Genomic DNA, 24304 nt, shown 5'->3' with positions numbered 1-24304 from the left:
GGCAGGAGCGCACATTGACCTTGAACTTGTTCAGGTTATCCTAATGTCGGGTAACAATAGCATAAGTCAAGCTGAAGGTTCTCCAGCCTACGGTGTTTGACAAGTCTACATATACACTATACCTTTCCATAATTACTATACGCGGTCTGTTTTCCAACCATGGCTTTTGACCCTTAGAACAAAAGGGTCAACTGTAAACTTTTCAACTCAATACGGCCATAAACAAGTCCTGTACAACCTACCACATTTATTTATAAGGGAAACGCTGTCTACTCGCTACGGGAGTTTTCAAAAGATTGTTGGCCTTGACCTTTCATCTGGACTTAGTTTAAAACGAATTTAATAAATATTAAGAATGACAAGCCACGTTTTGTTTCATTTTTGAAGTTTATACATGTCTATGCACACTATCTGTAAAATCTTTAAAAACTGTGACACGAAAAGTTAAAGGAACAGGTTGCAAATATCTACATATCCACATACGTATAATCAGTGTAACATTGACACCATATCAAAAACAACATTGTAAGCCATATTAGTAATGTTTTAACAAGAGTTCTTCCCTTAACACAGTAGAGCAGATTTAACTAAGTAATAAGCAACAATGACATCATTATTCAGAGATTTCTAAAAACACAACAACTACTGTTTCATATGATAATAAGTATTGTTGCAATGGCTTTTACAATGATTGCAATAGTTCTAGTTCTGATGGACCCATGATAACAAATCACTTTGAAATTATGTTTGCAATACAATTATGACCAGATCCCGTGACTTTCATTTTCAACTTGAACCAAATATGAGATGGAGATCTTGTTGATGATTAGGCAGAGATTGTGTTAAGGTTGAGGTGGCGATTTTGTTAAGGATGAGGTTTGCGATTTTGTTAATGATGAGGTGGCGATTTTGTTAGGGATGAGGTGGAGATTTTGTTATGGATAAGGTGGAGATTTTGTTAAGGATGAGGTGGAGATTTTGTGAGTTGGATGAGGTGGAGATTTTTGTTAAGGATGAGGTGGAGAATTGGTTAGGATGAGGTCAATATTTTGTTAGGGATGAGGTGGTGATTTTGTTAGGGAAGAGGTGGAGATTTTGTTAAGGATGAGATGGAGATTTTGTTAGGTGGATAAGGTGGAGATTTTGTTAAGGATGAGGTGGAGAATTTGTAGAGGATGAGGCAGCGATTTTGTTAAGGATGAGGAGGAGATTTTGTAAAGGATGAGGGGGTTCTTTTGTTAAGGATGAGGTGGAGAATTTGTAGAGGATGAGGCAGAGATTTTGTTGAGGATAAGGTGGAGATTTTGTTGATTTCTGTCAAAAAATTGTTTAGACATTTGTGACAAAAACTCTTTTGTACTTCATAATTTCTGATAACTAAAACATGTAAAGGAATTAATGCTTGATTTTTTTTATCAATTTTCTATCCATTGCTAGTTAATTATTAGAAATATTGATAGTTCTTTGAATGTGGGATTTTTTTGGATATGACAGGCTCGTTGACTATATGACAGACTGCATATACACATTGCACACAATGAGTCTGTATATGATATTGCATCACAATAAGCTTACAAGCTTCCGTTATTTACAGTGATATGGTATTTTTAAACAATATTTTGCATTCTTGATGTGGTTTTATAACTGTTGATATCTATGAAGGAAGAAAAACTGAAAGTACAGATGAAAGTAAATATATCTATTCTGAAATTATAGATGTAGATTCCAATGTATTGGAATACGTTTAAAATACTTATTCTAGCTACTCTCAAGAAATCTGTATGTATATGTATACAAATAATACACGGTACTTCAACAACAACAAAATTAGAATTCATTTTCCAGTGTCACTGCATCAGACCAATTATTTTAATAGTTCATAAAAATACAGATGTGTTTCATTATCAATTATGATAACATTTTACCAGTACAAAAAGTGAGGAGAGCTGGACTCTTGACCCCCGGCCCCCTGGATTTTGAGCTAGATGCACTACTATCATTAAACTATACCTTGTCATTTAAATAATCAGGTTTGATCTTTGCCATTATTACAAATACCAAGGTTTGAATTATCTTACATATTTCTGTTTTAAGCACTTGTTAAGTTTTCAAATTCCTTACAGATAATTATTTATTTACAAGTTCAACTACTTACTTTAAACACATTATCTGCTGAAATCCTTATGTCATAGTAGATGAACACCAACAACGTAAATGCATAAATATGTTTAGTATCATGTTGGTTTTGGCTGTTTGTTTGTGACATCATCCATCGGCAGCGAGCGTTTCCTGCTAGCAACTTTATCTGTGTTGTGTAGGACACCTTCCATGGTCTGAGGGCCATCTATTGATTCTGTAGTCTGGTTCCCGTCCGTATCCGAGCTAGCACTGGTCCCACTAGTAAGAGACTAGAAATTAAAACAGAAAGAGATATCTAAGACAACATTGATCCACCATGTTATAAATATCCATAAATATTAAACCAATGGAGATATTAGGTAGTCACATGGTAACCCTAGACAAACAATTGCAGGTGAACTTAGATTCAATATATTATTTTGTTGGCATAAACGTATCCCATTTGAAAAGGTTCAAATGTCAACATATATTTTAATACATATTTAAAAATTTGATTACAAATATTGAAGAGTTTGATCGACAGCTACAAGCTTAAAAAGATCAATGTGTTTGGCATAAAACATTTATATCTATTATATGGCTGAATTATGAAATTTCAAATAAGATGTTTGTTTGAAAAAACACTACGTTACCATACTAAGAGTGTCAAAAATAGGTTTATGACATGAGAGAGCTATTGTAATATTTCAATATTTCGATGTGAGAAATATATGCAGAAAGCATTATGTATTATAATGTATATATTATGGAAGAATAAATGTACAGGTATGTGTCTTACAGTAGATGAATTCAGCAAAACCTTTCAGTAGAATCAATATAGGAGTAAACAGAAGTAAAGATTTCAATAATCATAGATTCAGAAAAGTGAACATTACCATTCAAGAGCAAACCAAAGGTGGTATTTGCTCCAGGAACTAGTGAGTGTATTGTTGGAACTAGGTATTATGTATTCTTTGGGTGCTAAATAGAGGGCAGGAAAACAAAGTGGCCATCAGATTCCTACTGAGACATGCTTGCAAAGGAATGATATTCATCGAAAGAGTTTAATCCTGAGGTCTGAAACTGGTTGGAATATTGTTGTTGAGAAGGTGATTGTTAAGATGTTTGTAAACAGATCTTTCAAAGACATTGCTAAGAGAATTTAGAACAGATATAAGATGATAGTTGCATACTATTTAAGGCTTGCCTATTATGTGGATTGGACAAAAATAAGGGACCTCAGAGTGGAAAGGTACAATTGATAGGAAGCAAGAAATTTTGTATGCTAGTGGAGATCGTTCAGTATTAGGTTCTTCAAGAAAAGTATGGTTTACAACAAACTTGTTGAATCCATCATACTCTATGGTCTCTTCATTGTTGTACAGGATAACAGAATGATAGGAGGGATTGTTTGTACACAGAAGATAAGAGACAGGAACAGTTTGACAGAAGACCACCAATCTTTAGAATGCTTCTCGTCATGAAATGATTTAGAAATGATTGCAATGTGTGCCTTCTAAGCATCTCTTATCTTTGCAAAAAAAGTGTTTCTGAGTTCTTTAAACTTGGTCCAAACATGTCAGTATAGGTGTTCTCCCTGTAAAATATTGTTCTCATACATCTTGTTTCGTGAGGTCTGAAAGAAACTCTTTTGCACGGAATTAATCGTTCAGTGCCTTCAAGGATGTGCGATGTGAGGGAAGAAACCAAGGAATTAAGGTCATTGTGTGATTCGAATCCCAGTCAAAATTAGCAAAATATCTTATGAGAGGATCCTTATCATCATGTTCAAACAGCCGGATCAAGCAAGGGTATGACCCAAGCTTCCATTCAATAAAATATGAAGAACAAAGGTTGGACAGTGAAACAGGCTTGTTGTTCAAACAATGGATCTCCAACCAAGCTAAAAAGTAGGATTCTAGTCCTTTTGAGAAACACCAGATCATCGATAGACGATTTGCTTTCTGCAGAGTGAGTTGGTTCATAAATATCTTGAGAGAAACCATACTGATGACACAAGGACAAAACCTTGCAATAAAAGGTTTGATGAGAGGAATTTAGGTTTAAGTCTCTCATAATAGTGATATTTGAAAAACCAGTATTTTTAAACATGTTGATTGTTTCCTTAATGCACAGATCTTAAGTAATAGTTGTATTTGGAGATTGATAAAACAGCCCTATCAACATTTTGCGGCTGTTTTTAGGATAAGTTTTATGAGATACATTCAACATCCACAACTTTAAGATCATGCCTTCTCTTATATAATTATGTCTCATAGGATACAAAATAACTTTCTTTGGTTAAACATAGTAGGTAATTTTAGGGTCATATCAATTATCTGGTATACCTGTTGTGCATGTTTCTCTGTCCACAATTTTGCTGTCTGTAAGAACTGAGGCTTGTTGTGTTTAAACTCATTCGACTGAAAATGGAACAAGTCATTATTACATGTCAATGTTCATTATGTAATCTTTATATGATGATTCATGGATCATAAAACCAGGCAGAAATATATTTCCTTTTATTCCATGTTGTCAAGTTCTTAAAATAAAACTCAGCATCTTTTATTGTCACATCAAACTCTAAAGTTAAAGAACATGAACATATTACATGAACAAGAATACCACAATGTGCATAATAGACTATATATGCTAACAGACTATTTTTTCCAAAGTAAACCACCTTCCTATTCTTCAGTACTGTAAGTGTTTAAATTTAAATTTAAATGTTACTAGTAATGGATTTATATCCATGTCAAAAAGAGAAAGGTAAAAAAAGGATCCGAAAAATTATTGTTTAAAAGAGGGAATTGTGTTTAAAGTACCTACTATATCAGTCATGAGAGGGTCCTCTGGGTTTGGCTCGGCCATAAGCAGTTGTATGGATGTAAGTACTGTCCCAACATTCAACATTGGCTTCCACGCACCCTGAACACGAAATCATACAACCCTAGTACAAAGCTGTTATTTATTTAACAATTGTGAAACAGGTTAAATTTATAACAACATTTCATTAATCGTTCCCACTGGCATATGATTTGGGAGAATCCGGAGTACCCTGAGAAAACCCACTTGTCCAGCTTGGTTACCACCATAATAAATGACATGCTCCAAGGGTTTGAATCCAACTTAGGACACCTTGGTTAGAAACCAGTGGGCTTACCACTTCGCTAACCAGACAATCACTTTATCTAGGTAGTTAGAAAGGCTATTCTAAGACTGGTTTTGCTTTCCTTATCATGTGAATAGAAAATTAAAGGCATTCAATAAAACTTTATAAACTTTAATTAATTTATGTATCTATCAAAACAGACAATTAGCAAAAATGATTTTACCTTGGGTGGCATTTTTAAGGTGTCAAGACAAATTCTTCCAGCTGTGTCAATGTTAGGGTGGTATATCGGGGTCATAAACTTAACCTTTGGTGGCTCAAATGGGTACCTGGCAAAGAGCAAACAAGAACATACATGTATAATCAGTTTATTACGAACATACATTGCCAGCAGTGTATATGGATTTTTTTGTTTGTTCTGTTTCAATTTATTTTTAAATGGCGTGGGGTGGTGGGGGTATTTTTAAATTTATAGAAATAATGTTTTTTCTCTATCTAAAACTTTGTACTACAAAGATTTCTTTTACGAAAATGTCTCAAATTTAATAGCCCTTTAAATACACTGTTCTAAGTCATGCACATTTGTGTAAATATAAAGTTATGTTTCTGGTTTCCTTCCTTTCTGAAACAGCCAAGTACATATGATACTGTACTTGAACTATATATATTATATAGATCTAAGCAAGGTTCATTTAGTTACCTATCAGGAATCTGGATTTCAAGCTTAAAAATTCCACCACTGTAAGGCGTGTCTTCTCCACCAATAATTTCTACAAGAAAAAACATCTAATGTGAAATCTAGTTGGATCTAATAAATAAATTAAATGAACCTTCAATGTCGAACAAAGAACGCTTTAAAAGGTATATCATAACTAGCCTATAGGGATACTACGATATAATATTATTTGAATAATATAAACACTTTATGTTACAAGTTTATATACATACCTCTGTCAACTTATTCTGTCACAGAACGAGTGTCCGAAATAGTATTGATCCGAAATATCAACAATTGACAAATTGTCAAACTTACGGGCTTCTAAATGATATAGAGATTCGTCCTTTTGCCAGCATGATATCCCTGGTGGAGGAGATACAGTTATCATCTGTATTTCCTTTTTCATTCTTGCCGTTCTCTGCATGTTGACGATTTGTAAAATACGCTCCAAAAATAATAGGTGATTGCAATTTCCCGCCAACTGTCAAAATTCGACGGTTCGCTAAAACTCGGTGTCTGGTAATGTATACCGTAGTCTGGACAATTCGATGTTATTTTCGTGATTCAGCCAGATTTATTTCCGGCAATCAGGAAATAAGGGAAAATGAATATTGTTTTATAACATTTTCAAAAAATAATTATATATCATAGGTTTGTCTTTCATTGTTCGTTTATTCTTCAACGAGCAATGTAATGTCAGTGATTTAAATGCCCATTAGTCACCAAAGAAAACTACTGTAGAGTTTCTTCTTGTCCAAATAATTGTACGTTGACGAATTTTTGTACGATTTTTGATTCGGCAGTGATTGAAAGAATCCCGTATAACACGTCTATTATTTTAGACTAGTATTTCTTCAAGTTCGTACAATGATCATGAGATACATCATTGACATTTTCATTTCTGACCACAAAGAAGTGGAATCGTAATCGATATTTTTAAAAAAAGGATGAACTTTGTATTGGTTATTTTTTATGAAAAACATTGTTTTACAATTTAACTTAGTTTTTTTTTTAAAGTTTGAACATGACCGCACGTAACGTAAAGCAGGGAAGTGTATGAAGAACACGAGTGTTATTTATTCCAATATTGTAATGGCTTTCACTGGGCAAACAAATAATCCACAAGCTGTGGAAAATGATCCATGAAATCAATGTCGCCAGAAATAGGTACCAATGTATAGGTACTGAAGTTAGCTAATATTAAAAATAAATGTATAAAGAACTGATATTCAGTGAGTCAAGTAAACCTAATGTGTAATCTGCGTTTTCCGACACATTCGTTGTGTATTTTACCTGCTATCCACATATATAGATGTCTTCTCTGTGGTATATACTCAGGGACCAGTTATTGGTTGTTATTGATATACAGAAATGTTCCATGGGGACACTTTCAACCAATTTTAACCATGTTTAGCCTCATTAAAAATGCCAGTATGTGATTGGGTTTCCCTGTATTATTCAAAATTGTCTCCAAAACGGTTATCCAATGTCAAATATTTTTGAATGTTCCGAAGTTGACCCTCAAGTACAAAATCCTTCATGCCATGTTCGTTGTCCTTGGTAAAAACATGGCTCCTAGGTTGGAAAGGTTCTTAGTGTGCACTTAATTTCTAAGAACAAATACTCATCGACAATGAATAAAAGGAGTGAAACACCATATATCAGGTCGTTACCTATGTCATGTAGTATGTATTCGTTATAATGGGTGTCATGTGATGTACGACACACCTTATATATGGCAATATATCAACATTGCAGCTATAATTGTGGGGTAAAATATGTAATGTAAAATACATTTAGTTAATTGTTGTAGCTGAATTGATCACTTTTTTTTATATAAAATTTGATTTTTTAAATCAATTCCGCATATATTAAAATATATCTAGAAAGAAAGAGCACCGCAAGCGGAAGCAAACGCCCATCTGTTTCGCTCAGTCTATCAAGGGGCATAACTTCACCAATATTTATTAAATCCAGAGTTAGAGGCCTTGCTAAATGTGTAAGGGCACGTCTTTATGTATGAGGAAGTAGCAACACCGGCGCATTACAGTTATAGCGCGTGTCATGGCAGAAATGTCCATTTTAGTACATCAAAGGACTCCCCCTTGGTATCCACACACTTCTTGAGCCGTGAAATACACACTGAAAAATGCATTTGAAAACGCTTCTGTTCGTATACTGCTTATGCGTTATCAGGCATTGTGCACGTCCGCGTCGAAACGACTTGAATAACAGCATCCACACACATTTTGTTACATCCTTTTCTAGCGGATTAAAATATACAGCCATGTTTCATCACCTTTGCTAATCCCTCGTAGTGGCCGAGTGGCCTTGTCTTTGAAATTAGACAGCAATGCCGACGCCTTTCTTCAACAAGTTCCCGCGTCTGTTCTGTGATCAACAAGTGTTGAACCCAACGTACGAAAGCCTTTTATTTTTTCCCTTTATAATCAAATACATCACTGGCGATATTAACCGGGTATATTCCATATCCTTTCACTGTATGGGCATCTTACTCAACTATGGATTTGACAGAAGTAATATCCTTGTCAGTAGCCTGTTGAAATCCGGGCTTTTTGAACGCCTTTTAATACCCATTTTTCAACTGTACGGAACTGACGAGTCATTTCCCCATACATATTGTCTAGATTTGCTTCAATTTCTAATTTGCGTTTACACAGTAAGTCGCGAATCCTAGAATACGCGATTTGCTATTCTCTAAACTTTTCGCCAGATTCAGCCAAATACATTCAGTATGAAATTCTGTTGCCTTTGATATCGTATTCAACTACTTCAATACTTGTGCACGTGGAAAACGAGTTCAATTTTAATAGGCTGATAGAAAAATCAATACCCCCTCGAGTGGTATAGAATTCTTTTTCTACCACCTCAGATAAGTAAATCCAATAATTAACCATGCTAGAAATTCTTACCTTGCCCACGGGCGAAGATAAAATGCCCGTATGGAACTCCTTTTTAATTGTCGCCACATTGTAATTGCCTTCCTTGTTGAAGACAGTCGTCTGTAGCATCATAGAAACCTGGTCTTGTGGCAATATTTAGAATGCTAATTTATACCTATTTCTCGCTTCAAATGTCACCATAAAAAAGTTTTCACGCATATTTCAAGAAATAATGCTCCACTATCCTCAGAAGTATTTAAAAACCGATTTGACTAGTAACATATCCGGAATCACTGCGAGCATATCCATGACAACCACAAATTATCAAATATCCATACGCATTTATTTTCACTACGCACAAAAAATACATTTTTTACACAATTTTGTTTAACTGAGGCGGGAGAAAAAGCATCTACCATAGCCGCTCGTGTAAGATAGGTTCATCCCGACCCTCGCGCAGGGTGTTTTGCGGAAACTCGGTAAACCTCGTTTCCGCAAAACACCCTGCGCGAGGGTCGGGATGAACCTATCTTACACTCTCAGCCATGGAAGATACGGATAATGTGCACAAGTTAACCGTGATTTTGCCGTTTTGTTGCCACATCTAATAACATCGCTCCTCGCATATGCTAGTATCTTAGCATATTTTTAGTAATAAGCTTTTTCACCACACATCGGCCACCACTGAAGACACAAATACAGCTAGGGTTTTAGCCAGATTTTAAAAACAGCAGGGTGTAACAGGGCACATTGTACCGGGCTAAGATGACAGATGCTAGAAATTGTGTTTAATTAAAGTAATATTAGATTTCAACTGCCAACAGAGTTCAACTGCCAAATGAGTAAACATTGTATGGCTTTAGAAGCATAGTCGAAGTTTTATCAAAACAAGAGAAACATTTGATTACCTCTAAGATTTAATTCTATGAAGGCAAATGGGGGCCAATGCTGGTCTGCTTGAGGGCCATAACTCTGCAGATAAACCCCATTGAAACAATGGCCATAACTGGACTTTTATAAACACATAGCTATATCTTACTTAAAATATGTTCACAATAAATACATGTTTAATATTTAATATTTTAAATTTTGCATCATAATAGTGACATTTGAAAAAAAGTAAAGAAATAAATAATCAACCAACAATTACATACCATTCAGAAAATACACAATTGACAAAACAATGTTATCAATAAACATTAACACATAAATAATTTGTACACAAAACACAATATTAAATGAATATGAAATTGAAAACCATGAAACAAGTTAGTTTTCATCAATAAAGTGGATTTAGTGTAGATGTAATGCTATTGAAAGTTCCATTTCTGTCCATCTTCATGATTAACAGAAAAATGCACATATCTCTTAATATAAAAATGGACAATTTTATTGTTACTACTGTTCTTTTCCTGGGGATATCAAATAATGAATGCATGAAAAAAAACACCTACATTTTATGCAAATAGACCGGCATTACTGGAAGTGCATGACGTAAGCAACATTGAAAAAGATACTTGCAGAAAAATTAATGTATACAGAACTGTTTAGATAATTCATTTTATAAGGAAATATCACATTCAATTTAACTACATGAATCTGAGTCACAAACTGTCAGACACGGCACATGTTTAAGACTGCAGTAATCGGTATGTGCTTTGTTGTCTTTGGCCCACTGTTGATCAGGTAACTGATCCACTCCCCCTGTAATGTTGCAATGTTCCTAACCATATTTCTCTCACTTTGCTTGGGTAAGTGTATTTGACAACCTGAAAAAAATGGGTCATAAGATATATGAAAGTATTTTCAATGGTGTCCATGCTCATAATATTGAGCAAAAATCAGTCAGGAACAGAATTTCAAGCAGGCAATTAAGTCTTTATTTTTAACTATGATAAAACATAACCTGGTAAAAGAATTATTTCTTACCATTAACTTGACCCTGCTGTATGCACAAAGATATGTTGAACATAAAATCAGACTTAACAATTAAAGAAATACATAACAATCTAATCCAGCGTACCATTCCATAGCCTCGTCCAAGCCGGTTCCCTTGATGGCGGATGTTTTGAAGATCTGGTATTTGTTGGTTTTTATGTTGGTAAGGCCGAGAGCGTTGGCCACCTCTGTCACGGTCATGGCACCTTCTATGTCCTGCTTATTGGCAAACACAACCAATACAGCTTTCTTCAGCTCATCCTCCTGTCAGTGAGAAACAATTATTGCACATCAGTAAGTCAGGCAGCAGGCATGCATAAAGCTATGCCACATCTCTGGTTGTCAACAATGTTCGTTATGGTGCAAAACATGAACAATTGAATAAGAGCATCACAACAGGATCACCAATTACTGGTAGTATCACATGCTAGATAGATGCTCACCTGATTTTGAAAATGACCAAACACAAAACTTAACCAACGATTATGAAATTAATAAGGTGATTGAAAGGAGTGATATAACACAGGAATGATGAAATCAACCATATGCTGCCTGGACACAGGAATGCTCAAATTTCAACAATCTTCGTTTAAGATATTCATTAGTGAGCAGACTCTTTAGAACTTCGTTCAAGTTAACAGTCAGTGATTTTTTTTGGAATTATTTTTACTGCCTGTGCCTTGCAAATTGGAAAAAGTTGTCTTAAGAAAAAATAAAAATCAGGCCGAAATAGCTAATAAAATGGTAAATATATATGTTCTAACTTTTTATGTATACATTAAGCTGTGAAAGAGTAAGTATTGCCAGGATTTTGTTTATATTTCAAGAAATTCATTGCCTTTTTTATTTATTAACGTAATCTACATTAATAAAATTGGGAAAAGAAATATAAAATTTTGGGGAAAATGGAAAATTTTTCGCAAGGGGAAACAGCCTTTAGAAGGCAGTAAATTGCACTAAAAAAAATCACTGAATGTTAACATGAGCATTGTTTACTTCAAATATTTATTACTCTGGAAGTTTCATTGATACATTTGTGATCCACAGTGCTTCTAACAAATGTTGAGACACCTGTTTCAGCTCTGTTTCTTTTATATAAATATATAAGCACATTATAAAATTCTTCATATTATTAAATTTCAGTTCTGAACAATCAGCTCGGTATTTGTTGTTATTGTTTCAGGCACATCATCATGCCAGCAATGAACAATCTGCCATGAACCTATGTGTGAATTTTGATAAACTTTCAATCCTCCTGTATTATATTCAATGACAATACTTGAATAGATACAGGACAGGAACAGAGTTTTACTTATTTCAAAAAGAGGAATAACTTTTGCAATAGTTTAATCAAAATACTGTGACAGCATGTGAGCAATCTTTTCATAGATATGTACCTACCTATGTGTAAAGCAAAATACTACTAAATCCAATCATAATTCCATTGGAGCAAATAATTCATCATGTGAAGATACAAGTCACATCTTGCAATCTTGTGTCTGATATTTGATGTTTCATTAGTCTTCAAAATATTCAATAATGATGAAAAAGTGTGATGTTATGTGACATGACACCACCAGTCCTCTATAATAGCCCCATGTGCTATAGAAACAACTCTATCAACAATGTTTTCCTACCTCAAGCATGGAGAACAGTTCCTGTTTGGAGATGCCTATCCGATCCCTGTCCATGCTGTCAACAACATAGATGATTGCATCTGTGTTTGAGTAGTAGCATCTCCAGTATGGTCTGACAAAAAAGGGTGACTTGTAAAAACATGTTTATAGCAGATTAATATTGTGCTAAATTACCATATACTGAAATACATGAACTGTATGTTCTTTTTTAGATGAAAAAGTGTTACTTTAATATTTACTATTTACATTAAATCAATACTCATCATGTTTCAATACAGTTATTTTATAAATAATTGCAGTTTCTTTACCTGATACTGGTTTGGCCACCTAAATCCCACACTTGAAACTTTAAATTTTTATACTGCACAGTCTCCACATTGAATCCAATTGCTGAAAAGAAAAGCAAAGAATAATAAATCTAATTAAAAGAATTTGAGCGACTAATTCAGCTTGTGTAGAATGCAAAGTCATATCTTGCAAAGAACAGGCTGAATCCTATTTAACAATTTAAGCAGATAAAGAAACAAAAATAAAGAGCATAAAGTGGAATCAGACAAAAGACAAACATGTGATCTGTTTTGAAGTGGCTGGAATGAATCAAGAAAAATGGCATATTTTTCCCAGCAATAGGCAAAACATATTTATAAGACCGTGTTTTTGTGTTTAGACATACCCCAGTAGTGTTCAAAGATCATTATCCCAACAAAAAAATCATGACTTTTGACAAAATGAAAATAAGTTTGGGTCGCCTTCATTTTTTTTCAGGGAATCCCGGATGACATCAATATACTTTAATGATGGTTTTAACTTACTTGGTATTGTTGTGACAACTTCTCCAACCTGTAGCCTGTACAGAATTGTTGTTTTACCAGCACCATCAAGACCAAGAATGAGGATTCTCCTTTCCTTCGACCCAAACAGGCCAGAAAAGTAACTCAATAATCCACCTGCAGTGAAATAAAAGACACCTAGTATTATGAAAATTATCACAACATCATTAAGAGCTTAATTTTAATTACGCTTCAAAGGCAGACCAGCAATATGCTAGAAAGTGAATCACAGTTTAATCACTAAGTAGAATTGGAGCATGTTTCATCCATAGAAAGTATTTCTTTCCCAAGAAATTTATGTTAAATTTATAAAAAAAAAAAATTCTGCAGTATGCCCCATCAGCCAAGGCAGGTAATTATTTCACCAAATTTACTATAGAATAAAAAAAAGGGTGGAAATGAGTTTTGGTTAGTCTTTCATTTTGTCTGATAGCACAAATTTGTAATAGATTATTTGTAGATATAATATATATATATACTGTCATTTGTCGTGATATTTGCTTTTTGTTGATTTATTTTAAGTAAATTACAAAGTATATATACTAAATTATTCATGTGACATCACTTATAGACCCTTAGGGCTATGTGTTACATTATCAAATGCTGTCAAATTACTGTGCATTAATTTTTATTTCAAGTAACACATCACTATTCAAAAAAGAAAAAAGGCCACCAGCTCCTTGACTTTTGTTCCTAAAATTAATACTTATAGACCCTTAGGGCTATGTGTTACATTATCAAATGCTGTCAAATTACTGTGCATTAATTTTTATTTCAAGTAACACATCACTATTCAAACTAGAAATGTGTCCATAGGACACGGATGCCCCCACTTCGATTTTTTGTCACAGAAAATAAGCCATAATGATTATTCAGGATAATCTCAAGTCTTTTTTTTGCAAATAAAGGGCCGTAACTCCTAAATGACAAAAGCGATTTCCATGGCTATCGAACTTGATCAAGTTATTATGGTCACAATCATGTATGTAAAGTTTGGTGAGGATTGGACACATACTTTTCAAGAATTAGATTGGAAACATATATTTTTGAAGTATTTTTGGCAAAAAAGGGCCGTAACTCCTAAATGACTAAAGCGATTTCCATGACTATCGAACTTGATCAAGATATTATGGTCACAAACATGTGTTTAAAGTTTGGTGAGGATTGGACAAACAGTTTTCAAGAATTAGATCGGAAACAATCTTCGGGACGTACGTACGTACAGACAGACAGACGTACGTACGGACAAGGGCAACCCTATATGCCGCCACTTTGTGGGGGCATAAAAAGGCCACCAGCTCCTTGACTTTTGTTCCTAAAATTAATAAGTTCCCACTAGAATTATGGCCCAGGTTTGATAATCAGTTCCATTCAACAAACTGATTATCAATAACTAGTACAATTTACTAGTACAGGTTTCTGGCAATACCTTAATTATAGTTTTATTCTTGTACAATAACTGGTATTCATCAACTATGTTTATGTTATGTGTGTGTTTGAAGGTATTTTCAAAACTAAATATAACTCTGCACAAAGCACTGTACAAACAACTGGTTCATTACTCAAAAAGTTTCAAGAATTAACAAGACCTCAGCTGTACTTCATTCATTCAATTTTGTTAAATTTACTGGTTAAATGATCAAATGACTACGTCAAACCCATTTCGAAAATGAAAGTCACATTTAGAAAACAAATGTGAAAAAGTATGACCATTATATTTCTAGTTACATGGCGAAATTCTTGTGAAAACAATTTTGTCCAGAATCTCTATCAGGAACGGAAATGTTTTGTCTGCTTTCAGTCATATTGTTAATGATAACAACTGAACACTTCAAAATGCAGTCATCGAAATAAGACTTTTGGATTAACAAGCCCAAATTCTTATACTTTTGCTTGGCATCAAATTTTTTAACAAGCCCTGCTGTATAAAATTCAGACTTTGAGCAAGTCTGAAAGACATTTTACCAAAGCAGGTCTTGTGTTAATTTTGATCACTGCAAATGAATATATGAACTCAACGGTAAAAACAGGCATATTAAATCAAACGCAAAAAATGAGAGGAAAGTCGAAAAGCAAATCACAGGTTATATCGATTATTGTTCAAATACCAGATACAATCGATTGTCACAGATTTGAGGTACAACCAATCAATTTTCGATTACAATTGATCATCGAAACAAATATTTACTAGTTATGGGCCATATATTCTCATTCTGTCAATCCGGGACATATCCTTTAACCCATGGCATGGAATGGACATAAACTTGGAAAGTAATGCACACTAGATGGTATTAAAAATTGACGAGTATCTCAGTAATGCACCAATCAATTCTAACCACAGCCCCACCAGGTTCGGCGATACCCACGGAAATGGGCCATGGGTGGCCTGCAGTGCCGGTCGAATTTGTCTTCGCGCCAAACAGAGCAGGGAATTGTCCTTACCTAGGGTGTGGGGCATTTAGCGGGGATTTAACCATCAGTTTGTCACCGCAGGATAGAGATTTAACACAGGCTTGGCCATACCGAAAGTCAAAGTCCACGCTTTCCCCTGACCTGGGCAGGCCATGGTCACAATTGTTGAATTGACCGGTGCATAAAATTAGGATTTTCCTAGACCAGTCGATTGAAAAGTATTAATTGACACCATTATCTTTTAATATTTGAAATAAATTGTAGTGGCGGAATAAAACTGTAATTGAACGAAAAATTAAATAGTATTAGCTTTTTGGCTGAAAAAGTACTAACCCATTTTGTGTTCAAGAAACAATATTTGTTGACAGTTCCAACGTGTAAATGTGGTCTGCGCATGCGTTAAGGTTCAGTCCAACGTATGTTTAGTTTCGTAAAATATATTTTTGAATACAAATAAAGAAAGTTCGTATACAATAAATCATCTGAGCCATGAGCGGTATAAAATATTATTTTTTTTAAAAAGAAACAACTTAATTATTTATGCAGAAACAATTATGAGGATTCGAAGCGGAGACTTTTTTTCCATTAAAGCTGCTCTTGACAAATTGGACCATGTCGCGTAGATTTTCTTCCGAAGGATGCCTTTTTGTAGGCAGACTAGGCAAAAATTGTAGAGTACGAGACTTAGAAGATGTCTTTGAACCATATGGAAGAATGTCAAGATGTGAAATAAAATATGGTATGCAAATTACATTCAATGAGATTGTGCCACTGAAATAGGTCAAACGTGGAATCCGGTTCATTTCGGCCCAGAAAACATTTCAGCCCAGTAAATATTTTAGCCTGGACCCCGTTTCAATTAGACCTAAACCTACCGTGCTAATGTACATGTACACACAAAGCGTGACATTCAGAAAATATGCAATAAGTGTCTTGAACGATATTTTTATTCCAACGCAGTTTACAGCTAAAACAGTGTAGCTAAAACAGTGTTACGCCTAGTCTAAAATAATAGACGTGTTATACGGGATTCTTCCAATCCGGGATTATCCCTAACATCTAAACAGGAATGTGCAAAAAACGGGGGTGTTTTAAAATGAAATGGTTTTAAGTGAAGTATTTTATGGTTGAAATTGATCATAAAGAGTTATATTCATATTTTATCATGTAAGTGAAATGCTATTTTGCACTAAACAAGCATTTAATGCATTAAAACAAGTTGTTTACCTTTCCAATAAAACGAAAGTTGACTGACACAGACAACAATTATGCGAAAGGGAACAACTCGATACAATCGTAATAACACGGCCTCCTCCGACAGAGCTTCGAGATAGACCTCGTTATACAATCGTAACAACAAGGCCATGGCCGAAATGTTCCGAGCGATTTAAAAACAGTGCCATGAAGCCTTGCAGGTGCCCTTCATTTGTATATCGTTATGTTTTGACAGAATGAAATGTAGAAAAGCCGTCAAACTCATAATTATAAGTTGATATTTATTTTTTGTGTACGGAACTAATATACATTATCTGGTAATATTTCTTGTTTTTATGATATTTTATAGACGATATATGCTTTAACCCGGAATCCTGATCGGAACAACTACCCACTTTTGATACTAAACAATTTGTACGTGAAGGATTTGCCATATCAAAAATCTAAAAAAAAAATCTGTCAACGTACAATTATTTGGACTAGGTTACGCCTGGAAATTGACGATTGTAAGCCTTCTATCTTTATTGAAATGGGGACCAGGTCTAGCTCAGTGGAAAATTCTGTTTAGACCATTTTAGCATACTTTTATCAAGAATTGGTTATATGCAGTTTCAAACAACATTACTCGCACCTAAGGCCTACTCATACTAATTGTGATAAAAAAATAAATGTGCACAAATTAAACTTACCATAGTGATTTATAGTTATGGTAGCTGAAACAAGATAATTATGAAATACAATTTTTAAAAGGTGCATTACCACAGTTAGATTAGTACCACAGTTATATTAGCATTTTCCGACTGTGAGTTATATATTAGTTTTTCTTCTTATTTGCAGGCGCTGAGATGGGTGAGTAAAACACTGCCTAATTCAGTCATTACTATGAATGAGTCAAACAGCATTTGTTTCAGTCTTTTTTGTTCAAATTATATAGTAATACATGTTTTAAAAAGTTCAAGGTCTAGGAATTAATTTAGAGTTTAGAAGTGATAAAATAATATAAAATGCATTGATTTCTTGTTAATGATTTGATCATGATTATGATAAGCTGTTTATATTACTTTTACAATGTGAACATGTATATTTTTGCAGCTTATGCTTTTGTTGACTATGAAGACAGAAGGGATGCAGAGGTGAGCCTTGGCATTTTACATTTGTTTTTGTTAAATTAGCAGGTGAAGGCATATTCCCTTTTTCAATTTTTAATTATAAAATATGTAAACTAAATAAATTATATGTCTTGATAAGTAAGATGGTACATTTATGGGAATAATGTTATTGTTGCATGTGCAATTATATTACAGAATCACTGTTTGCAAGAGATCTCAAAAATAAATTTTTGATAATGTTTGCACCATTTTATATTTATTTTTTTACAACTGCTTGCATTTGGTTGGTGATGACATGTTTGTGTCCTAACTGCAGTGAGTTTGCCATGCCTAGCCCCCCAGTTCCATTCCATACCCATGCCAATGACCCACAAGGCGTTGGGAAGTCTTGACTTGCCAACATACATCTGATTCTTGCCAATTTTGGAGCCAAAAGTTCGACTCCATACCACCAAAGCCTTTCAAAAGATATAAGCCAAAGCCAAAAAGCATCGGGTGGATCCATGTAATATTCCCTCCTGGTGCTGTTTAAATGCGTCACTTGGTACAGCCAGGGTTTCTGCAGCTTGCCGGATCCACTGATCACTGTAATCTGGCAGAGCGCCTTTGATGAGAACCAGCCATAGCCCTGCCACTTTAGACTAAGCCAATCCAAAAACCTTTAGCTACTAGTTTTACCATGTCCATTGACAGCTGCCACTTAGTCCAGTGTAGGTGGAGTACATGTATTGGATAAAACTTGTGTGCTTCAATAGTCAATATTTTGTATTTATTAGTGTTTAATTTATTCAATGCAGGTTATCAAGTATATTTCAATTAAAATGTTAAGAGTGATTAAACGAAATGAAAAACAGCAAAATATAAATTGGAATTATTGTTTAATTTAATAATGGAATGAAAATTGATTAAATCATTAACAAAAAAGTTTTTCTTTCGATTAGGAGTTGCCTAAAAGTTTTTATTACTGTTTCTGACTCATTTACATTACTACCAGGATGCAATACGGTATGAGAATGGGCGCGATGTAGCAGGATCAGCCATCATCGTAGAGTTTGCAAGGGGTGCCCCCAGAAGGGCTGGGGCCAGTGGGGGAGGCGGCGGGGGCAGGGAAGTCAGAGAGAGAAGCAGGGTAAGGTTTTTAAATATTGACATGTTATAATGATAATTATCAAAATAGATCAATTATGTCTCCCCCTCTCTGGGGGAGACATATTGTTTTTGCCCTGTCCGGTAGTCCGTCAGTCCGTCCGTACGTCACACTTCGTTTCCGATCGATAACTGGAAAACCGCATGACCTAGGATCACCAAACTTGGTAGGGAGGTTGGTCGTGAGGTGTAGAGGATCCCTATTGTTTTTGGGGTCACTAGGTCAAAGGTCAAGGTCGCGGCGACCCCCAATATAAAAAACATTTCTGCTCAAAATCTTGAGAACGGTTTGACCTAGGTTCACCAAACTTGGTAGGGAGGTTGGTCATGAGGTGTAGAAGATCCCTATTGTTTTTGGGGTCACTAGGTCAAAGGTCAAGGTCGCGGCGACCCCCAATGTAAAAAACATTTCCGCTCAATATCTTGAGAATGGTTTGACCTAGGTTCACCAAACTTGGTAGGGAGGTTGATCATGAGGTTTAGAAAACTCCTATATTTTGGGGGGTCACAAGGTCAAAGGTCAACGTCGCTTAGACCTCTAATGTAAAAAAATATTTCCGTGCAATATCAGGAGAATGCTTTGATCTAGGTTCACCAAACTTTGAAGTGAGGTTGGTCATTATGTCTAGATGATCCCAATTGTTTTGGGGGTAACAAGGTCAATAGTCAAGGTCGTGGTGACCTTCCATGTAAAAATCATTTGCGTGTAATATCTTTATGTCTCCCCCATTCATGGGGAGACATATTGTTTTTGCCCTGTCCGTCAGTCAGTCCATCAGTCTGTCAGTCAGTCAGTCAGTACGTCACACTTCGTTTCCGCCCAATAACTATAGAACTCTTAGACCCAGGAACTTCATACTTGGTATGCTAGTTGGTCATGACTAGTAGATGACCCCTATTGAATTTGGGGTCACTAGGTCAAAGATCAGGGTCAACGTGACCTTGAGGTGAAGAAACGGTTTCCACTCAATAACTAAAGATCCTTTGGGTCCAGGAACTTCATACTTGGTATGCTAGTTGTTCATGACTATTAGATGACTCCTATTGATTTTGAGATCAAAAGGTCAAAGGTCAAGGTTACCTTCAGGTAAAAAATGTTATGTTGGCAGTGACCTTAAGCTTAAAAATGGTTTCTGCTCAATAACTAAAGAAAGCTTGTACCCAGGAACTTCATAGTTGTTCATGACTAGTAGATGACTCCTATTGATTTTGAGATCAGTAGGTCAATGGTCAAGGTCACCGTGACCTTGAGGTGAAGAAACTGTTTCCGCTCAATAACTAGAGAACGCTTGCAACCAGGAATTTCATACTTGGTATGCTAGTTGGTCATGACTAGAAGATGACCCATATTGATTTTGAGATCACTAGGTCAAAGGTCAAGGTTGCCATGACCTTGAAGTGAAGAAAAAGTTTCCGCTCAATATCTAAAGATCCTTTGGTTTCTGGAACTTCATACTTGGTAAGCTAGTTGTTCATGACTAGAAGATGACCCCTATTGATTTTCAGATCAAAAGGTCAAAGGTCAAGGTTACCTTCAGGTAAAAAATGATACGTTGGCGGTGACCTTAAGCTTAAAAATGGTTTCTGCTCAATAACTTAAGAACGCTTGTACCCAGGAACTTCATTCTTGGTACGCTAGTCGGTCATGACTAGTAGATGACCCCTATTGATTTTGAGATCAGTAGGTCAAAGGTCAAGGTTGCCATGACCTTGAGTTGAAGAAATGGTTACCGCTCAGTAACTAAAGAACACTTGCACCCAAGAACTTAATACTTGGTATGCAAGTTGGTTATGTAGATGATCCCTATTGATGTTGTGATCAGTAGGTAAAAGGTCATGGTCACGATGACTGTGAGCTGAAAAATGGTTTCCGATCAATAATTGAATAACGCTTGCGCCCAGGAACTTCATACAATGCAAACTTCGTTTACATTTTCCATGATTAATCAACAACACTTTCTTCTCTTCACTATTTAATATAATCGAATAAACCAAACTTCACTGTTGGTTTGTCTCCAGTCCAAAGTTACAAATTTCATGTCCATCATTTATTATGCCCCCTTTTGAAAAAAGTGGGGTATATTGTTTTGCACATGTCGGTCGGACTGTCTGTCTGTCTGTCGTTCGGTCGGAATACCAAATGGTTTCCGATCAATAACTTGAGAACGCTTTGACCGAGGGACCTCATACTTGGTATGTGTATTGGTCATCACCAGCAGATGAACCCTATTGATTTTGAGGTCAGTGGGTCAAAGGTCAAGGTCAGTGTGACCTTTACATGAAAAACGGTTTCCGATCAATAACTTGAGAACGCTTTGACCCAGGAACCTCATACTTGGTAGGTGTATTGGTCATGACCAGCAGATGAACCCTATTGATTTTGAGGTCAGTGGGTCAAAGGTCAAGGTCAGTGTGACCTTAACATGAAAAACGGTTTCCGATCAATAACTTGAGAACGCTTTGACCCAGGGACCTCATACTAGGTAGGCTTATTGGTCATGACCAGCAGATGAACCCTATTGATTTTGAGGTCAGTGGGTCAAAGGTCAAGGTCAGTGTGACTGTAAGCTGAAAAAAGGTTTTCTGATTGTCCATATTTTATTTAAGTGTCCAAATCCTACTAACAATTTGGCTCCCAAGGGGGCATAAATGTTTCACTAACATCTTTTGTTTTTTCTCAGCTACGACCACACAATAGGGGAGACAAGCGCTTTTTCAAAAAAGCAATCTCTAGTTCTGTCTTGGAGACGCAATTGTTGGCTAGACAGTTTTCAATAAATTAAAGAACAAAAGGAATGATTTACATTGGGGTTAGTTTTTTACATGATGACTTTTTGGAGTCAATTTCATCTTTCATTGTTTATACAAAAACATATGATTATGTATACACATTCAAGTTAAACAACATCAATAAAACTTTTTTAACATCGGTTTCAGCACTTCCTACATCATACAAGTATATTCAGATATTTGTATTGAGAAGCTTGATTCTAATAATTAAAAAAATATTTTTTGAACAGTGTTAATTAATCTGATATTTTAGGGCATGGATGAATGTTACCGGTGTCACCGATCAGGCCACTGGGCCAGGGACTGCCCAAATGACAATTCTTATGGTTTTCGTAGACCAAACAACAGAAGGTCCCGGTCAAGGTCACCAAGAAGGAGAAGGTACATATACTAGAAAACCTAGATAACTTTGAAAAAATTGCAGCCTGAGATATTAACATTACCATTTTTGTTCAAAAGTTTGCCTCATTCTAGAAACAAAGATGTCTTTGAGCTTGATCTGAGCTTGAAACTTTGGTAAAGTTAAAGTGTTAGTAAGTGTTAAAATCTGATATACCTGAAAAAAAAATTGACAGGAAATTTTGTTTTTTAAACATTTTACCTTTATTAAGAAAACCATTGAGTCAACACATGTTACATTGTAAGTCATGAATATATATTCCAAAATATTTGCCGCCTGTTTATGATTTCTTCAATGTACATGATTTTCAGTCATCCTTATGAGCTTAAAAACTACCGATAACATAGGATATATGCTCTATGTATTTCAGTCATTCCCGCTCCCGGGATAGGAGGTCAAGGAGTAGAAGCCGCAGCGGAAGGCGTCGTCGTAACTCACCTAGTAGGAGCCGCAGTGCTTCAGGATCTAAGTCCCGCAGTCGATCCAGGAGCAGGTCCAGGTGTGAAGAAATAATGATAATTATTATATTTTAGTTTAGGTAGTCAGTCAGTAGTTTCTGATGATGACCATAATTTGTTATTTCCCTTGACCAATGAAGTATTTAATATTCAAATCAGGTAGATTACTGACTAATTGTTTTAATGTTTTTGAATAATTATGGAACACTGGTCAGTTTTATGACTTGATAAATGTAGTTTTTAGAATACTTCCAGACTTATTTACCTAGGGTAGATAGTACTGTCCAATTAATTATAGATCCATTAGTTTTAATCAAACACTGATCTCATTTAGCTTAAGAAGTGGTCTTAATTCAGGAACAATGTTTCTTTGTTTTATACCTTGATCTTATGAATTGGGCTCACCCTTGCTGATGGTGTCTTTCAGGTCACCAGTTGGTCAGAATGGCAAAGCTAGTCGTTCCAGGAGCCGATCAGCGGACTAGAATATGGTCGTGACTTCAACACTATCATCACAGATAACTTCATTCTCCACCCTCACCCCTCATCATACTCCCATGTTATGGCTGAAGACATTTATAACTTCACAAAGACATTCATCACAGACTTGCAACTAGACAGTATTGTCAATGTGCTATTTCATGTATTGTTTGTGGTCTCATCAGTTACATGTAATTTGTACAATTCCAGCAATCATATTTTAAATATCTGTGGTTTTATTTCAAATCCAGTGAAAGAAATTCATGATTACATGTAGCATTATGCATCTTCATTTTCCTAAGTTTTTGTTTTTACCTTTTTAAAATTTAGTATTCAATTGAACACAAGTTCATTTTTGTGATAAGACCAATCACACCTTGACGCCTTGTCACAAGTATTAAGCCAAAAATAATTGAAAAGCACATGAAATAAATACTGAAAGACAGTGTTTTGTTGTTCTATTGAATTCAATATACATTCAAAGTCATGGTTATCTTTTAGAGAAATTACAGGCCTTTACAATCTAGGAAAGTTATGCCTCAAGAGGGTTGCATAATTATAGTAATCGGTCCGTCCATCTGTCCCTACAGTATCCGATCAATAACTGAAGACCACTCTGGCTCAGGGAACCTTCAACTTGAGGTTGGTAATGACCAGCAGATGAACCCTATTGATTTTAAGGTGATTGGGTCAAGGTTGTGGTGACCTCCAACTGAAAAACTGTTTCTGATCAATAATTGAAGATCACTTAGGCCAAGAGACCTCAAACTTGGAACGCAGGTTAATGACTAGCAGACGAATCCGAGTGCTTTGAGGTCAAGCTAGTGGTGATCTCTGAATGAAAATCTGTTAAGTTCAATTACTGAAGAACACTCTGGCCCATAGTCCTCAATCTTTGTAGGCAGGTCAGTAATGACTAGCAGGGGAACCCAATTGATTTTGAGGGCAGTGGCTCAAAGGTCAAGGTTGTGGTGTCATTGAGCTGGAATTTGTTTTGCATCAATTACTGAAGAACACTATGGCCCAGGGACATCAAAC

General features: G+C 35.4%; 3 protein-coding genes across 4 annotated transcripts; 1 reads left to right on the top strand and 2 right to left on the bottom strand.

The window, feature by feature from the left end:
• Positions 1–382: 382 nt before the first annotated feature.
• LOC128231847 (ubiquitin-conjugating enzyme E2 T-like) lies at positions 383–6421 on the bottom strand. Of its 2 annotated transcripts, XR_008260445.1 has the most exons (7): positions 6264–6421; positions 5931–6000; positions 5454–5559; positions 4948–5046; positions 4467–4541; positions 2156–2408; positions 383–1671 (listed from the first exon to the last, which is right to left on the bottom strand). XR_008260445.1 is itself a non-coding variant. In XM_052945074.1 (6 exons), the coding sequence occupies exons 1-6, from the start codon at positions 6370–6372 to the stop codon at positions 2235–2237; spliced, it is 633 nt and encodes a 210-aa protein (XP_052801034.1). In that variant the 5' UTR covers positions 6373–6421; the 3' UTR covers positions 383–2234. The 2 variants fall into 2 exon arrangements, 1 of the variants encoding a protein (XP_052801034.1); XM_052945074.1 differs by having other exon boundaries at positions 383–2408.
• Positions 6422–9911: 3490 nt separating this feature from the next.
• On the bottom strand, positions 9912–16072 carry LOC128229937 (ADP-ribosylation factor-like protein 1). The gene is made up of 6 exons (XM_052941856.1): positions 16002–16072; positions 13239–13373; positions 12735–12816; positions 12427–12538; positions 10875–11053; positions 9912–10620 (listed from the first exon to the last, which is right to left on the bottom strand). Exons 1-6 carry the CDS (start codon positions 16003–16005, stop codon positions 10590–10592), a joined length of 543 nt encoding a protein of 180 aa, XP_052797816.1. The 5' UTR covers positions 16006–16072; the 3' UTR covers positions 9912–10589.
• Positions 16073–16248: 176 nt separating this feature from the next.
• LOC128229712 (uncharacterized) lies at positions 16249–23712 on the top strand. The gene is made up of 7 exons (XM_052941518.1): positions 16249–16407; positions 17721–17732; positions 17976–18016; positions 18987–19121; positions 22182–22309; positions 22699–22827; positions 23214–23712. The coding sequence occupies exons 1-7, from the start codon at positions 16281–16283 to the stop codon at positions 23269–23271; spliced, it is 630 nt and encodes a 209-aa protein (XP_052797478.1). The 5' UTR covers positions 16249–16280; the 3' UTR covers positions 23272–23712.
• The last annotated feature ends 592 nt before the right edge of the window (positions 23713–24304 follow it).

Source organism: Mya arenaria, chromosome 4 (assembly GCF_026914265.1).
Source record: "Mya arenaria isolate MELC-2E11 chromosome 4, ASM2691426v1".
Lineage (NCBI taxonomy): Eukaryota > Metazoa > Mollusca > Bivalvia > Myida > Myidae > Mya > Mya arenaria.
This window is presented reverse-complemented; position numbering and strand designations above follow the sequence as displayed.

Excerpts from the sequence above, each read along its gene's own strand:
- LOC128231847 (XM_052945074.1), bottom strand. The coding sequence starts at position 6,372 with ATGCAGAGAACGGCAAGAATGAAAAAGGAAATACAGATGATAACTGTA. Across the intron at positions 6,001-6,263 it reads TCTATATCATTTAGAAGCCC|AAATTATTGGTGGAGAAGAC; the intron begins GTAAGTTTGACA and ends TTTTTCTTGTAG. Across the intron at positions 5,560-5,930 it reads GAAATCCAGATTCCTGATAG|GTACCCATTTGAGCCACCAA; the intron begins GTAACTAAATGA and ends GCTCTTTGCCAG.
- LOC128229937 (XM_052941856.1), bottom strand. Across the intron at positions 11,054-12,426 it reads AACTGTTCTCCATGCTTGAG|GAGGATGAGCTGAAGAAAGC; the intron begins GTAGGAAAACAT and ends TCTCACTGACAG. Across the intron at positions 10,621-10,874 it reads TTGGACGAGGCTATGGAATG|GTTGTCAAATACACTTACCC; the intron begins GTACGCTGGATT and ends CATTTTTTTCAG.
- LOC128229712 (XM_052941518.1), top strand. The coding sequence starts at position 16,281 with ATGTCGCGTAGATTTTCTTCCGAAGGATGCCTTTTTGTAGGCAGACTA. Across the intron at positions 18,017-18,986 it reads AAGACAGAAGGGATGCAGAG|GATGCAATACGGTATGAGAA; the intron begins GTGAGCCTTGGC and ends CATTACTACCAG. Across the intron at positions 22,310-22,698 it reads AGGTCACCAAGAAGGAGAAG|TCATTCCCGCTCCCGGGATA; the intron begins GTACATATACTA and ends TATGTATTTCAG.